This window comes from Cervus elaphus, chromosome 1 (genome assembly GCF_910594005.1).
Source record: "Cervus elaphus chromosome 1, mCerEla1.1, whole genome shotgun sequence".
Lineage (NCBI taxonomy): Eukaryota > Metazoa > Chordata > Mammalia > Artiodactyla > Cervidae > Cervus > Cervus elaphus.
This window is the reverse complement of record NC_057815.1, coordinates 38,573,627-38,588,898: the sequence shown is the minus strand read 5'-3', so window position 1 is coordinate 38,588,898 and position 15,272 is coordinate 38,573,627. Positions and strand designations below refer to the sequence as shown.

General features: G+C 47.5%; 1 protein-coding gene and 1 long non-coding RNA gene across 7 annotated transcripts in view; one reads left to right on the top strand and one right to left on the bottom strand.

The window, feature by feature from the left end:
* ZBTB16 (zinc finger and BTB domain containing 16) overlaps window positions 1-15,272 on the bottom strand; it is a 198,610-nt gene that overhangs the window by 53,296 nt on the left and 130,042 nt on the right. For all 3 annotated transcript variants that reach the window (XM_043899661.1, XM_043899681.1, XM_043899671.1), the window contains exon 4: window positions 15,067-15,153. In XM_043899661.1, the coding sequence (XP_043755596.1) occupies window positions 15,067-15,153 (87 nt within the window). The remainder of the gene's footprint in view (window positions 1-15,066; window positions 15,154-15,272) is intronic.
* Window positions 3,189-14,434, top strand: LOC122692268. Of its 4 annotated transcripts, none has more exons than XR_006340620.1 (4): window positions 3,198-3,307; window positions 5,805-5,898; window positions 9,404-9,561; window positions 14,309-14,434. It is a non-coding gene; the product is annotated as an uncharacterized LOC122692268 (long non-coding RNA). The 4 variants fall into 4 exon arrangements; XR_006340619.1 differs by having other exon boundaries at window positions 3,248-3,317; XR_006340622.1 differs by lacking the exon at window positions 5,805-5,898 and having other exon boundaries at window positions 3,189-3,317.

Below are 15,272 nucleotides of genomic sequence, written 5' to 3'. Positions count from 1 at the left end.
AACTCCAGAACATTTTCATTACCCCTCAAAAGAAGCTCCATACTCACTAGTTGTCACTCCCCATTTTCCGCTCCCCTCAGCCTCTGGCAACTACTAATCTGCTCTGTTCCCATAGATTTGCCTATTCTGAATATTTCACATAAATGGAGTCATACACTATGCAGCCTTTCGTGTCCAACTTCTTTCACGTTGGTTTTAACATTCATCCATGGTGTAGCATGCAAGTGTATTTATTCCTTTTTATGGCTGGATAATGATTCCTCAGATATACCATGGTTTGTTCCTCTATTCCTCAGCCGATGGACATGTGGATTCCCGTTTCTATGTTGAGGGTATAAATGAAGTGGCTATGAACACTGATGTACAAGTTTTTGTGTGGATGGAGGTTTTTCAATTCTCCTGGGCCAGAAGTTGCCTTTTAAAAGTAAATTCTTGTTATTAGGTTGTCATTTGTGTCTCTCACACATCAGAAAAAAAAAAAAGCACAGGATATTTAAAAGATAGTTTGAAATATCTGAGACTTTCAATTACATACTTGGGTTCCAAGAAACTGAGAGCTGTGGGTCCTTGCTGTTCCCCAATCCCACACACGCATTTTTATTGCAACTCTTCTGCCCCTCCACCCCAGGGGACACCGTGTTGCCATCCTTACCCCATGGGCTTCACCAGTCCAGTTCATCCTCTAAGAAAAAAAATCTGCGCTGCAGCATATGAAATATTTAAGCTGTTTTTCTAAATGTATACATTATTTAGCTTACAGTCTATAAAATATTTACATTGCTTGTCCCTCCCACCCCCAAATATCTGCATTATTTACAGTACAATCAGGAAAACATTAACCCTTGTAGAGCTTTTTGTTGTTGCTTTTAACTTTTAATTTATATTGGAGGACAGCCAATTAACAATATTGTGATAGTTTCAGGTAGATAGCAGAGAGGCTCAGCCAAACATATACGAGTATCCAGTCTCCCCCAAACTCCCCTCCCATCCAGGCTGCCACATAACGTGGAGCAGAGTCTCCTGTGATATCCAGTAGGTCCTTGTTGGTGATCCATTTTACAAGGCATCCATTTTACATGGCGGTGTGTACACGTCCATTCCAACCTTCGTTTTGTGACTTGTGCAGTTTTCCTGGGGGTCACTGGGTGCACACAGCCGTGAAAGGCAACAATGAGTTCTTTGGCCCAAGTCACAGAGCAAGCGCTGGGGACACAGGAGCTAACACAGTGTTCAACGCCAGACGGACAGAATGGGTCACACCTGTTACTCCCATGGGACCAGAGGGCATAGACCATAGAATTCCTAGGGAGGCAGTTCTGGATGCCAAGCTCAGTACCCCACCCGTGTTGACATTTAGTTGCTCTCTGAAAAATGGAAGCTGATTCCTACTGAGCCCTGGCCTGGGTCACCCCTCCAGGTGTGACGTCAGTCCTCACTTAATTTTAAGGAAAATCTCCCCTGCTACCCACGTCCTCTATCAGGCCTTGGTGAACCCAGACAGTGGTTGTGACCCTTGAGCGCTGGCACAAGCGCCTCCCAGGTCCCGAGTTCTCCATCTGGCAGTCACCTGCCTTAAGAGTGGGAAACCGAGGTCTACCAGTGCAGAGGAGACAGGAACGTCCTACATCTGCCTCAAAAACCCATTTACTTGCACATGTAGCCTCTTATTTTTAGAAATCCTCCTCCATGGAAAGAATGAGGCTCAAGGTGATATTTCTCATTATTTATAATGTGACCTTAATTTTTAAAGTCAAACAAGGGACTTCACGGGAGGTCTGTGACTAAGGCTCCATGCTTCCGCTGCAGGTGTTACGGGTTCAACTTCTGGTTGGGTAACTAAGATCCCACATGCTATGCGGCATGGCCGAAAAGTAAATAATAAAGTAAAATTATATAAGTAAAGCATGCCAATAAGTCATTACTATTATATAATAATAAAGAAAATAAATACTAATTCTTATTATTACTCAGAAATAGATAATGCAGAAAGTAAAACCCACGTTGCTCTGTAATCCTGTTTTCTAAAGATAATCACTGTTAATAAGGAGACTGTAGAGCCTTAGAGAATCTTACAGGATGGCTTCTGTATTTTAGATGAAATGCGATGACACTAAACCACCTTCTCCTCTAATCACCTTTTGTCGCACAAAACATGGCTATTTTTCCATGCAGGTGCCATAATTCACAGAGTCCCTACCTTGAGACATGTAGGTCGGTCTCAGGCTTTGTAATTACCTATAATGCTGTAATCAGCATCTCTAAGGGAAGCTAAAAAACTGATCTTTGTGACGTAAAGGCCAAAGCTGGGCATGAACCACCAAGGGTCCCTGAGCATCTGTGGCATCGTAATAGGGGTGGCCTGCCCTGGGTTTCCAGCCCAGCGTCAGGAGTGTGAAATCAATTCTCTCATCTCCTGGTTGTTCAGCTCAGGAGAGATTTCCTCTTCCTCCTCCTCCTCCCCCCGCCCCTCCCGGTACCTCTACTTACCCTGCTTCTGTTTTGAATCTCTAAAATAATGTGACAAGTTAATGATGGTACAATTATCTAAATGTTTAACAGACATGTTATCTAAGTGAGTCGGATTGAGATTCCATCCCGCTGACAATAAACATCAATGGTGGAGCAGAAAGCGATAGGCAAATTATAGCAAACCCTGCAATTTCAATGCTATTAAATTTGGAGGAATAACAGCCTTGAGGCCTGTAAACTCTGAATAAAATAGGCCCTTGTGTTTGTCCAACTATTAAATCAAAATGCTACCAACATCCTAGAAAAAACAAGGCGATTTATGGCTTTTCAAGTTTCAGTTACACATTGGTCTTTATTAACTCCTTTCTGTCATCAGGCAGCAGTGGTATCACGGGGGGGAGAAGGGAACACAGCCGGAGAGGAAGGGGCAGGAGCTGAGAAGATGGAGGAGAAACCTGGGGCCAGCGGGAGTGGGGGGCAGAGAGGTGAGTGGGAGCCCCAAGGCTGACCACGGGGACTCTGGCGTGAGGACTGCGTGAAAGGGAAGGGGCCGTTCTGAACACAGGCAATTCTGAATCCAGTTAAGTCCTCTCTGCATATGAACCTTCGAGTTGCGAACTTTCAAAGAGGCGAGCGGGTGTCTGGTTCCACCGAGGAACCAGATCCTGTGGCACCCACGTCAGGCGAGAGTGAGGCTGCGGCTCACCCTCCGTCTCCCACTGCTGACGATCCACCAGCGCTACCATCTCCCACCTCCTCTCCCTCCTCCAGTCCTCCTTCCTGCCTGTTCACTCCATGCCAGCCCCCCGATGCCAGCTGCTCTATTGTACTTTTCAAGGTACTGTATGGTAAGATGTTTTATTTTTCATGTTTGCTATGTATGATGTGTGTGAGAAGTATTGTAAACCTACGACAGAATAGTACTATGGAGCCAGTTGTTAGTTGGGTACCTAGGCTAACTTCAATCGACTTATGAACAAACTGGACTTACCAACCCACTCGTGGACCAGAACTTGTCCACATGCAGGGGACTTAGTACCGAAGGAGAATGACACGTACCCTGGAAGTTCCATCAGACTCACAGCTGGGGGTCCTGAACTTGAATCCCAGTCCTTCCACCAAACGAGTCATCTTACTTAAACCGCTCTGACCCGCAGCTCCCAGCAGTGATATGGGCAGTGAACCTGCTTCTTAGCAGGCTGTACCAGATAATATATAAAAGCACCAGAGCCAGGCACAGTCTAAGCTCTGAACAACAGTCCTCAAAGATCAAAATAGTTTCAATCCCCTCAAACTTCTGGAATAGTTTTTAAAAGACAAAAGATCTTCACCTTTAATTTCTTCAGACACAGTATGCATTTAATTTTTTATTTTTAATACGCATCTAAATAAAATGAAAGAAGCAGTTGTCTACTGGTAAGACAGAAACTGTAAACGTCTAATGTGCCTAGTTATGTCCGGCTCTTTGTGGCCCCATGAACTGTAGACCGCCAGGATCCTCTGTTCATGGGGTTCTCCAGGCAAGAATACTGGAATGGGTTGCTATTTCCTATTCCAAAGGGCTTTCCCCACCTAGGGATCGAAGCTGTGTCTCCTGTATCTGCAGACAGATTCCTTACCACTGGGCCACCTGGGAAGCCCCTGTAATAGTCATAGGTACAAATGCGCTGAAGTGAAGAAAAATGCAGACCATCCATCCAAGATCAGAACTTTAGCCTGTGCTTGGAACCAGGCAGCCTCTCAAACAGCAATTTTTCCTACCTGATTCCCACTCCCGATATTTGAGAGAGGTAGAGAAACAAGGCAATTTGTCCCATGTCATAAAGCAAGCCTGTGACAGAGCCAGGGTAAGAACTCAGTTCTCCTTTCCCCTAATTCATTCTTGTTTTCCCTGATACCAAGCAGCCCCCACACAACAATGATGTTCATCATTTCCACTATGATGGGAGATTGCTGGAGGTGGGGACTGGGTAAGTCCTGCTCACTGCTATATCTTTATCCCAGGGCCCAGCATCAATGTCCAGCATACAGCAGATGCTCAAGACATCTACTGAATGAATGAGCTTTAACCTCTTCTAACCCAAATCAATCTCAGTTCAATTTTCCTCTCCAATCCCAAGAGAGCTAAACACCACCAACCCCCTCAAAATATTAATGCTTCATGCAAAAGTATTGGGGTGATGGATGGGCAGAGCTCAGAGGTTCTGCAGGGCAGTGAAACTCTTCTGTATGATACAATGGTGAATACACATCATTATACATTTATCAAAACCCAGAGAATTTACAACAACGAGAGTGACCCGTTAACATAAACTTTGCGGGATAATGATGTATCAGCCTGGGTTCATCAGGGGTAACAAATGCACCATTCTGATGAGGGATGTTGACAGTGAGGGAGTTGTGTTGGGGCGGGGAGTAGAGGGTATATGGGATACTCTGTGCTTTCCACTCTATTTTGCTGTAAATCTAAAATCACTCAAAAAAAAAAATCTATTCATAAGAAGAAGCACTGGAGGTCAGTCCAGAAGGAGCCAGAGGGACCCTGGCACCGCTAGGGTGACCGGTGCAGAAGGAAGGCATGTCTGGGCAGCAGGGGACAGCCAAGCTATGGTTCTCTACGCCACAGCAAGCAGTTCCAACAGAGCCAAGAGCCCTGGGCTTGGAAAACAAAACTCTATATTAGGCATCAAACATGCCTTGATAGTAATAGCACAAAACGAGCTCAAGAGTAAGTCTATGCTGGAGCAGTGACTGTATAAACAGGAGCACATGACCCTCCCTCCCCAAGTGTCCATGACGTCCTGCAGCCGTCCCCAGCTCAGGCTTTCTCGGGTTCAATTCCCTGGCACACCACGTGAAATGCTATACCAATCACCCCTGATATTTATAAAAGTCAAAAGCTATTATGCTTTCAATGGGGAGGTCACGCAATCCAAGGGGAGCCCACGTGCCATCCGATGACGGCCCCCCGCCCTGTCCCACCCATGCCCTCCAGCGTGGGCCGGGGTGGGCGGCTCGTTCTGCCTTTTCTCCATGTCAAGTTTTGGGGAGAGGAAGTTCTTTCTCAACTGCTGGCCCTTCTCCCTTTCCCTCCCCCATCCTCTGCAGGGCCAGGGGAACCAAGAGACTGCCCTTGGGAGGAGGAGCCAGAACAGTTGCTGGTTTTCCTACTGCGGGAGGACAGGAGCCAGCCACCCTGACAGGGCTCCTCCGCGCCCAGCGCCACCCCAGGGAAGGAATGCAGCTGCTCACCCTCTTCAGTTCTCAGCCCCGCCTGCTCATCCACCACCCAAAGTCCTCCAAACAAGGACTTCATTTTCCCCTCTGGATTTCAGGGCCAGAGGCCGTCCCCGAAGCTCTTTCCAAGCATCCCTAATATATCAGGAGGGACAGAGGGGCCAGTTCAAGCAGGCAGCCGACAACACCAAGGTGGGGGCACACTCTCTGCACGATCAGAGGGTGTGCATGTGTGTGTGTGCGTGTGTGTGTGTGTGCTGTCACTGCCTGCTCCTCCCAGAGCCACGACAAGGTGCCTCCGAGCCTCCTTCACACTCAGGAGGAGAGGGCCCTGGGGCAGGGCACCTCCAGTGCCCCCTCCGTGCTATCAGGGGTTGGCACCGCTGCCCTTGGCCCGTGACTGCCAGGTGAGTTAGCTGTTCTGGACCACACGACCCTCCTGAGGCTGACATGGAGAAGCTGAGAACGAGCATCTCAGCATTTGCATCCGCTTGAATGGCTTTCTCTGTGACGCAGGAAGGTGGAAATGAAGCAAGTTTTTCTAGGCCAGCAAAATAAAGTCCTTATTTGTAGTCAAGAGTGGAGAGTACTTTGGCCTGGAAGTAAGAACTCGTGGGTCCTAATTCTGGTTTGGCTTATTTGTTCTCAACTGACCCCCCTCAGCAAATATAGGCTTCTGAGCCCTAGTTTTTTAGGCTGTTGAGTGGGCAGAGCTGAGCCCCCGGCTCTGCACATTAGGTATGATGCCCAGGCCCACACTGGGAGGGGAAGCAGCATTAAAACACAGGCTTTAGGGTTGCAGGAGCCCGAAGCACACATTCTAGCCATCCTGGTCAGGTCATCTTTAACTTTCCTAAGTTTTAATTTCCTCTAGCAAAGAACAGGGAAGGAAAATGTCTATGTTTTAGGATGGTAGTAAGGACTTAATAAAATTATATCTCCAAAATATCCAATAGAGTACAGCTACTATATTATCTGTCCGTGCATGCTAAGTAGATTAAGTCGTGTCTGACTCTTTGCAACCTCATGGACTGTAGTCTGCCAGACTCCTCTGTCCATGGGATTCTCCAGGCAAGAGTACTGGAGTGGGTTGTCATGCCCTCCTCCAGGGGATGTTCCTGAGCCAGGGGTTGAACCCGCATCTCCTATGTCTCCTGCATTGGCAGGCAGGGTTTTTTTGTTGTTGTTGTTAGTCTGTTTTACCACTAGCGCCACCTGGGAAGACAATATTATCTGCAACCAAAGCAAATTCACCCGACTTGTTCATTTCCTCCACAACACACTGTAGCCTTCAGGAAGGCAGGGCCCACCCCTTGCACACAGTAGGTACTTTAAAACTTAGGGGATAAATGAATGAAGGAAGGATGGGACAAATCAGCTGCACAGGCTACTCTGATGTGTAGCGAACAAAAGTCACTCACCTGGCCGACCTCGTGGGGCAGGGCGTGGGCTGGAGGAGAGAGTGGAATTGCTTTGCAACAAGTCTGGAGATCGAGTGTCCTGGGCTCTAAGGCATCTATGAAGCTTCCTAGCCCCAGAACTCCTAAGCTCAGGAATGACTTTAGACATCTAGCATCTGTCTCTTTTCCTTACCAGGGCACTACGAGGGCATAAAGTGGGATGACACAGGTCCGACATATTTCCAGAATACCCAAGTTCCTAATGGTAGCAGACATGGGCCAGGACACCAGCGGGGGACTCAAGCTCCTGGAAGGGGGAACACAAGACCTTGCTCTGTGCTAACCCCAGTTCTGTAGCCTGTCCGGCCTCGTTGGATATGTCATCAGTTTAAACATCAGAAGAGGGCAGTCCCCCCCGGGAAGCTTTGGGCATTCTAGGAACTAGGGCCTTAAATAAAATCCAAGAAATCTGCTCTGAAAGGCTGTTCCACATGCACAACTTCATTCTGCCCTCACCTCTCCCTGCTGCACGGACAGCAGGGGCTGTTGGCTCTACAGGTACACTGGAAACATCCTCTTGGCCAAAGGACACATCAGGGATCCTCAAAGATCACATCAGCTCGGCAAATCAGCTGTACCCCATCCTTATTCCTTTCTTACCATTACCTGCCCCTTCCCCTCTCACCTACCTAGTCAGGGGAAAGGATGCCCTCCAAGGGCATGGCAAAGACCATGATGGTGCAGTGTTAGTAACCACCATCACCACTGACTGAGCGCTTACTCCATGCAAGGCCTATGCTGAGTGCTTTCCATGGATCATCAAATTAAATCCTCACAACATCCCTTGTACGACAGCATCATTGCTGTCACATTACCAAGGAGGAAATGGGCTTAGGGAAACTTAAGCAACCTGCCCAAGCTCATAAAACATGGGAGTGATGGGACTAGATAGGACTTGAATCTAGACAGTCTGACACCAGATCCCAAGGGCTCTGAATACCCTGAACGTCACACTCAAGACTGGGTTCCAAGGGTCCCGCTTTCTTGAAACCTGCAAGACAAACCTGAACCGTGCTATCAGGGCCCCAACTTGCCTGGTGAATAAAGCCCTCGAGAGGTCATCCTCCCCAAGTAGCCATCTGCACATCTGCTTTTCCTGCTGTGGGGGTTCTCACAGGGTCTCTGGCCTGGCCCCCAAACACTAGCACTGGCCCCGTCTATCTTATGTTCAGATCGCACACAGGGAGCTGTTCTGAGTTCCCTACATGCCAACGTGTTAAGTCACTTCAGTCGTGTCCGACTCTGTGTGACCCTATGGACCGCAGCCTGCCAGGCTCCTCTGTCCACGGGATTTTTTAGGCAAGTACTGGAGTGGGTTGCCGTGCCCTCCTCCAGGCAATCTTCTCGACCCAGGGATCGAAGTTGCATCTCTTGTGTCTCCTGTGTTGGCAGGCAGGTTCTTTACCACTAATGCCACCTGTGAAGCCTCTGAGTCTCCTACATATGGATTAAAAGAGCTGAAGGTTCCTTCAGCTCAACTCCAAGGCTGCCGCACTGAGATGTCCCCCCTCCCCCACAGGGCCTGCTGCAGACTGCCCCAGCCCCCTCGCCCTCAGCTCAGCAGCTGAGCTATCTCCCCTGCCCTCTAATTAATGCCACCCGATCCCATCTGTTGCCCCCAGGCCTGTTCACGTCCCAAATGAGGATGTACAGTGGCTCGGACAACATTATGATTTGTAAAACCCACTCCTAATTAGTTTGACTTTGAATGAAGAGGGTAATTATTTTTAAATTTATTAACTGCTGCCTGGCCAGAGAAGTTTCCAGATCAAATGACACAGGGAAGCTATTTCTGTTCAGTGATGCAGCAATTTATATTACTGATCGGTCATTAAAACCTCTGGCACAAAACCACTTGTGTTTCCTGAGCCAAGATACTGTCCGTGTGTCAAATTTCAAACCCAGAGTATAAATTAAGCCATTAATGGTATTTATCAATTTATCTGGACTTTTAAAGAACTACTTACTAATTTAAGACATTCCTGATATAGAACCCAAGTGGTGTGCTGGGTGCGCGTGTGTACGTGCTTGTATGTGTGTTTTCTCGCTTTTTATTTTACTGAACAGTGTAAAAAAAATTCTGATGTGTAAATGAAGTACAGGCATCTTGGGGAGCTGCAGAGCTGTTAATTCCTGACTGCTCTGCAACCCAAACATTTTGGAAGCAGCAGTGTTTTGCAATATGTATTTGTCATAATATAAAAGGTGTAAAGTGATCTCTGTTTATCTCCTCAAAGTCTTAGCTGTAGCAAAACAGAAAACTGAAGTCTGACAACGAAGCCTGCGCCCAGCCCAACCATAAACGTGTTGTCCCTGAGCACCAGCTGGAGCCCGCCAAGACCCTGGAGGGAGGGGATAAGGAAGGTCGCACCCACGGGGACAGAAGTCCTCCAGGGTAAGTGGAGGCCCTGGAAGGGTGAGACCTGCCGATGATGTTTGTTTGGCGAAAATGGGATGGGAAATACTTTCTACTAAATTCATTCTGCAGTGTCAAGACTATCTGAGAAGCACCCCGATCACCTATCCAATGCCATGCTACACATCAGCTCTGTGAATTCCTCACGTGGTGGGGCGGCTTTGGACATGGAACTCTCAGACCCTATCTATTTCAGGGATATTGTATACCGTCTCCCGAGGGGCACATGGTCATCAGGGTATTGAGGATGCTTAAATAGGTCACAGGGATCCAAAAGAGCTCTGCCCAGGACACGGCCATGAGCTACACAAGCTCTCCCTAAACCGTCCAGCCACATACCCATGGACAATAGTAAGTCAATGAGCAGGCGGCTGGGGATTGGTAGAAAGAGCACTGAAATCAGAGTTGGGTCAAGTGCCAGCTCTTCACTTCCTAGTGCTGGGCTTCTAGGCCTCCATGGTCTCATCTGTGAAATGGGTACAGTGGAAGAAAGTGTTTGATAAATGTAGGTATCAGAAACATGAGATGACAATACCATGAATTTACTCTCCCAGGGTCTCTTCCTTCTCAGAGCTTCCTCCCTGCTCTCCTGGCCACTCTCTTAAAGGATATCTGGTATCCCGCGCCCCCGTCCTTCCCCAGTCCAACAGCTTTAGCATCACTTTCAGCATTCCTTATAACCAGGCCTCTCTCTTCCTCAGAGGCCCCCTTTCTTAGAATAGAGATGGCATCTAGATGTCATGTTGTATTTTTTCATTGATTATTCGGGAAGTCTGAGAACCCATCTGGGTTCTGCAGGTTCTATAGGTGATAACACAGCTTTGCCCGTCAGAAGAACTGCCTCGTTGCCAACCTGAAGCTGATGATATGGCCACCACCACCTCTCTCCCCAGCCGAGGACAGCCTGCCCAATACCAGGAGGGGCCAAACACTTCTCATGGCAAGGGAACTTGCCCCTCGCTCACAGCCAGGTGGGAAGGGAGCCCTTCTTAAAGCATCCACTCTGGTCTCTTCTGCACAATTTGGATTCAACTCGGAGATAAAGCAGAAGTCAGTCTGAGGGTTAAGACTCCAGTGGTTAAGACTTACTTCTAATGTAAGGGGCACAGGCTTGATCCTCGGTCAGGGATCTAAGATTCCCAATGCCTGCTCCACAGTACTGTCCCCTGCCCCCAAACAGGTCTGAAGGCGCCGGGTTCCACCTCTGCTACAGGAAGGATGGGCACTACACCCCTTTGCAGGTGAGAGATTTGAAGGGCAGAAAGGACGAGGAACAAGGTTATCCACCTGCTAGACAGTGAAGTTAGACCCCACCCCCTCCTCAGCTTCTGACTCAAACTTCAGGTTCTTGCCAATCACTGTTCAGTCTCTCAGTCATGTCTGATGCGCCAGGCTTCCCTGTCCTCCACTATCTCCCAGAGTTTGCTCAAACTCATGTCCACTGAGGTGATGATGCCATCCAATCAATCTCATCCTCTGTCGCCCCCTTCTCCTCCTGCCCTTAGTCTTTTCCCAGCATCAGGGTCTTTTCCAATGAATTGACCCTTTGCATCAGGTGGCCAAAGTACTTGGAACTAATATTCTCTTCTGAAAAGTGTTGATCACTTTCAAGTCCTCACTAACGTAATAAATCCGGGAAGGACATTGGTCCTAAGACACCTCCTGGTTTTCAAAGCCCAATCAATACCAAACTCTAAAAACAGGTTGCATTGTCATTTACACCACTGAATTATATACTTTAAAGTTAAAATGGCACATTTATGTATCTTTTATGACAGTCTTAAAAATACACTAATATATCAAAAACTACAGAAGTGGATCCTTTAAACATGTGACCAGGATGTGAATTACATCTCACTAAAGATGCCTGAAAAACAATACAGGGAGCACGTCTGTGTTGCTCACTGCCGTATCCCCGGTGGGTGCCAGGCACACAGAAGGTGCTCAATAAGTGCGTGGGGTCCTGTCTGTGAACGATATCCCCATCTGCTCACCCGGCAGGGACTCGGTCTGTTGCCCTGGCCCTGGCAGTGAGGGCAGCTTGCTCCCTGCTGCTGCAAATTTAATCTGGACGGACAGAATTAAGCTGCTTCGCAAAGCTGGCTCAGAGTTCGGTGTCCTCAGCCCCCGACTGGAATTCTCAGAGCAGGATTCTCAGTTACATGTGCGGTCCAGAGGCAACAAGAAACGGCCAGGAGCCTGGGAGACATGCGTCCTTCCCTGGCTTTTAAGGAAACCAGCTCTGGGATCCTGGGCAAAATCTTCTGGCCAAGTGCCCTTCTCTAGAACTGAGCCAGGGAGACACTGATTGGGATGGCAGCTCACTGAGAAAGTTCTGCTTAATGCCACAGGTCAGGGCAACACCAGCCCAGAGTGCATGACACCAGGGCTATGACATATGCCTTCCACGTGCAGAGGCTGATTTTGAGGGGCAGGAAGACGAGAAAATACTGATGGCGATCACAAACAGCAGCAGTGGCTGACTGGCCTTCCTTCTTCCCTTCCGGCCCCTGTAGCAGCTCAGGGGCTTGTGTCCACAGAGGGCTGCCACCAGTTCTTCTTTCCCTCTGTGTCCATCTCCACTAAGAGAGGGAATCTACTCTTCCATCCTTTGAATCTGGGGTTGACCTGTGCCTGCTGAGAGCAATGAAATATGGTGGCTACGTGTTTCCAGCCTAGCTTTTAAGAAGGCTGGCAGTTTCTGCTTCCTGACTCTTGGAGTCCTGAGTGAGAGGTGCAGACTGCTCTGCTGGAGAGAGAGGCCACCGTGAGGAGGACCGGGAGGCAGAGACGAGAGGGAGGGCACCATCGTGGACACCCAGGCCCACACACCACCCCACGCGACCACGTGAGAGACCCCAAGTGAAAGCTGCTCAGCTGAGCACAGTCACCTACAGAAATGTCTGATATGTTAACACACTGTGGCTTTAATCTACTGTCAGAGTGGTTTTCCTTGCATACCAATTGGTAACAAACACTCCTGCGGTCAATTATCAACACAGGAACTGGGGTGATATTTTAAACCCATAAATCAAGTCACGTCATCCTCCATTCAACACCCTCCAAAGGACTGCTTTGCCCATTTTCTATAAATGTTTGTCTGCATAGGTGTGTGTGTGTATGTATATGTAGTTTACTGAGTCATAATTCATATACCATATGATACACCATTCACACTTTTCAAGGACAAAGTCAGTACTTTTTAATGTACTCAGAGATGCGCAACCATCACCACAATCAATTTTAGAACATTTTAATCACCCCAAAAAGAATCTCTGTACCCATTAGCATTTACCATTTACCCCCAAATCTCCTAGCCCCTTACTAATTTACTTTCTGTCTAGAGATTTGCCCATTCTGGATGTTTCATATAAGTAGAACCATACAACACATGGCCTTTGTGACCGGATCCTTCCACTGAGCATAATGTTTTTAGGATTCGTCTTTAAAATGTTATAGAATGTACCAGCATTTCATTCCTTTTTATAGATGAGTAATACTCCATTGCATAAACTACTCCACTGGATAAACTACCTTTTGTGTATCCATTCATCAGTAGGTGGACACTGAGTTATCTCTACCTTTTTGGCTATTATAAAGATGCTGTTATGAACACTATGTGAAAGTTTTTGTGTAGATATATGTTTTCATATATGCAGGAGTGGAATTGCTGGGTCACAGTATCTGTTACCTTTTGAGGAACTGCCTGTTTTCCAAAGTGGCTGCACCATTTTACACTCCCACCAGCAGTGTATGAGGGTTCTGATTTTTCCACAATCTCAACAACACTTCTCATTGCCTGCATTTTTATTAAGCCACATCTTGGTGGGTGTAAAGCATTTAGTATCTCATTGTGATTTTGATTTGTAGTTCCCCGATGGCTAATGATGTCAAGCATCTTTTCACGTGCTCAATGACTATTTGTTTATTTTGGAGACATATCTATTCAGTCAGATCCTCTGCACTGTTTTTGCTTTGGTTATTTCTATTTTTATTAGAGTCCTAAGAGTTCTTTATATTTTCGGATCGAAGGTTTCTAACTAAATGTATGATTTGCAAATGTTTTATCCCCCCCCCCCCCGCCCCAACGGACTCTCGGCACAAGCAGAATAAAATCCAAATTCGTGCCAGAACTGAGAGACCCACCTGATTTCTGACCTCATCTCCCACCACTCTCTGTACCTCACTGCATGCCCCCTACCACCACACTGCTCTTCCACGAACCTGTCAAATTCACCCCACATGCAGGAGTGTTACAAGTGTTTGTTCTCTTTACTCAGACCTTCTTCCCTGAAACCTTTAAGTAACTAACTCACTTTCCAACTTTAGGACTGGGCTTAGATGTCACCTTCTCAGAGAAGACTGACCATCTGATCTAAAACACCACTTTCCTCCCTTATCCTGCTGTACTTTTTCTCACTCGTGTGAGTATAATGCCTGGCATTATACTACATGATCATTTGCCTATCCTATCGTCTTATTGGAATCTCCATGAAGAATGCTATCTGTCTCATATGTTACTAGACCTTAAAGACCCCAACAGTGCCCAGCATATTACAGGAACTCAATAAATATTTATTAAATTATATGCATCTACTACTATTTATTGAATGCTGATTATGAGCCAAGCATTCTCCTAAACACTCCAAATAAAATATCTTATTTAATCCCCCCAACAAATCTATGTTACAAGGTAGATACTGGTATTACCCTATTTTTCCAACAGGTGAAGAAACTCAAATTAAGAGAGCTGAAGTAACTGTTTCATGGCTCCACAGACAGTAAATGGCAGTGTCATGTCAGGATCAAACCTGTACCATTCCTGTCCCCACTGTTCACTTCAGCAAGTCACTTACCCTCCTTTGACTCTCGGTCTCCCTATCAAGGACACGGGAGTAGCTTTCTACTTTACAGAGTAATGGAAAGATTGGCTAAACGAGATCAGGTAAAGCACCAAGAGCAGGGCCTGGCACGTCGTGAACGTTCAGCAAGCGTGAGCTACAATGATGAGGATGACGCCAAGTACCATGACGAGATGACGCTGATGCTATGAAATCAATGGTTTGAAATCACGGCAATATCACCATTGGATAGTACTGCTCAGATGCACGCCTGTGGACAGACTGCTTTCTTTCAGACAATGACTAGACTCTTGCAGACGGAGGGCCAGCCCACTGGGCCGCAAGAGGGCTTCAGAGTTAGACAACATCACTGCCTTTCTAAAGCCTCTGAAAGTACCAGCGTCTCCATGGAGATGGGCTCCAAGTGGCCTATTAGAGACAGAGGCCTTGGCCTGATCCAGGGCAGCTGTTCTTCCGGGGCAAAGTCACACTTATAAGTTCTGCCCAGCCAGCTCCACAAGCAAGGGTAGCTGAACATGGCACAAACCACCCCACTCACAGCTCCCCAGGGAAACAAGGGCAAGATACTCACTTCCATGCACCGTCACAATGGAGGACCTGGAGGATGGGGTCACTCACTCACCAGTATGGGTCTGCCTGTGTGTCTCCAGGGCTTCCTCCTTCGAGAACTGGGCACCACACTGATCGCAGACAAAGGCTTTGGCACCCGCTGAAAGAAAGGGGAGGCAGTTACCGAGTGACACTGCATTAGGAAAAGGCGTCCTGGGCTAAAATCCTGCAGGTGGACCCTGGGGGAAGGGGCTGAACACCTGTGAAGATCTCAAGTCA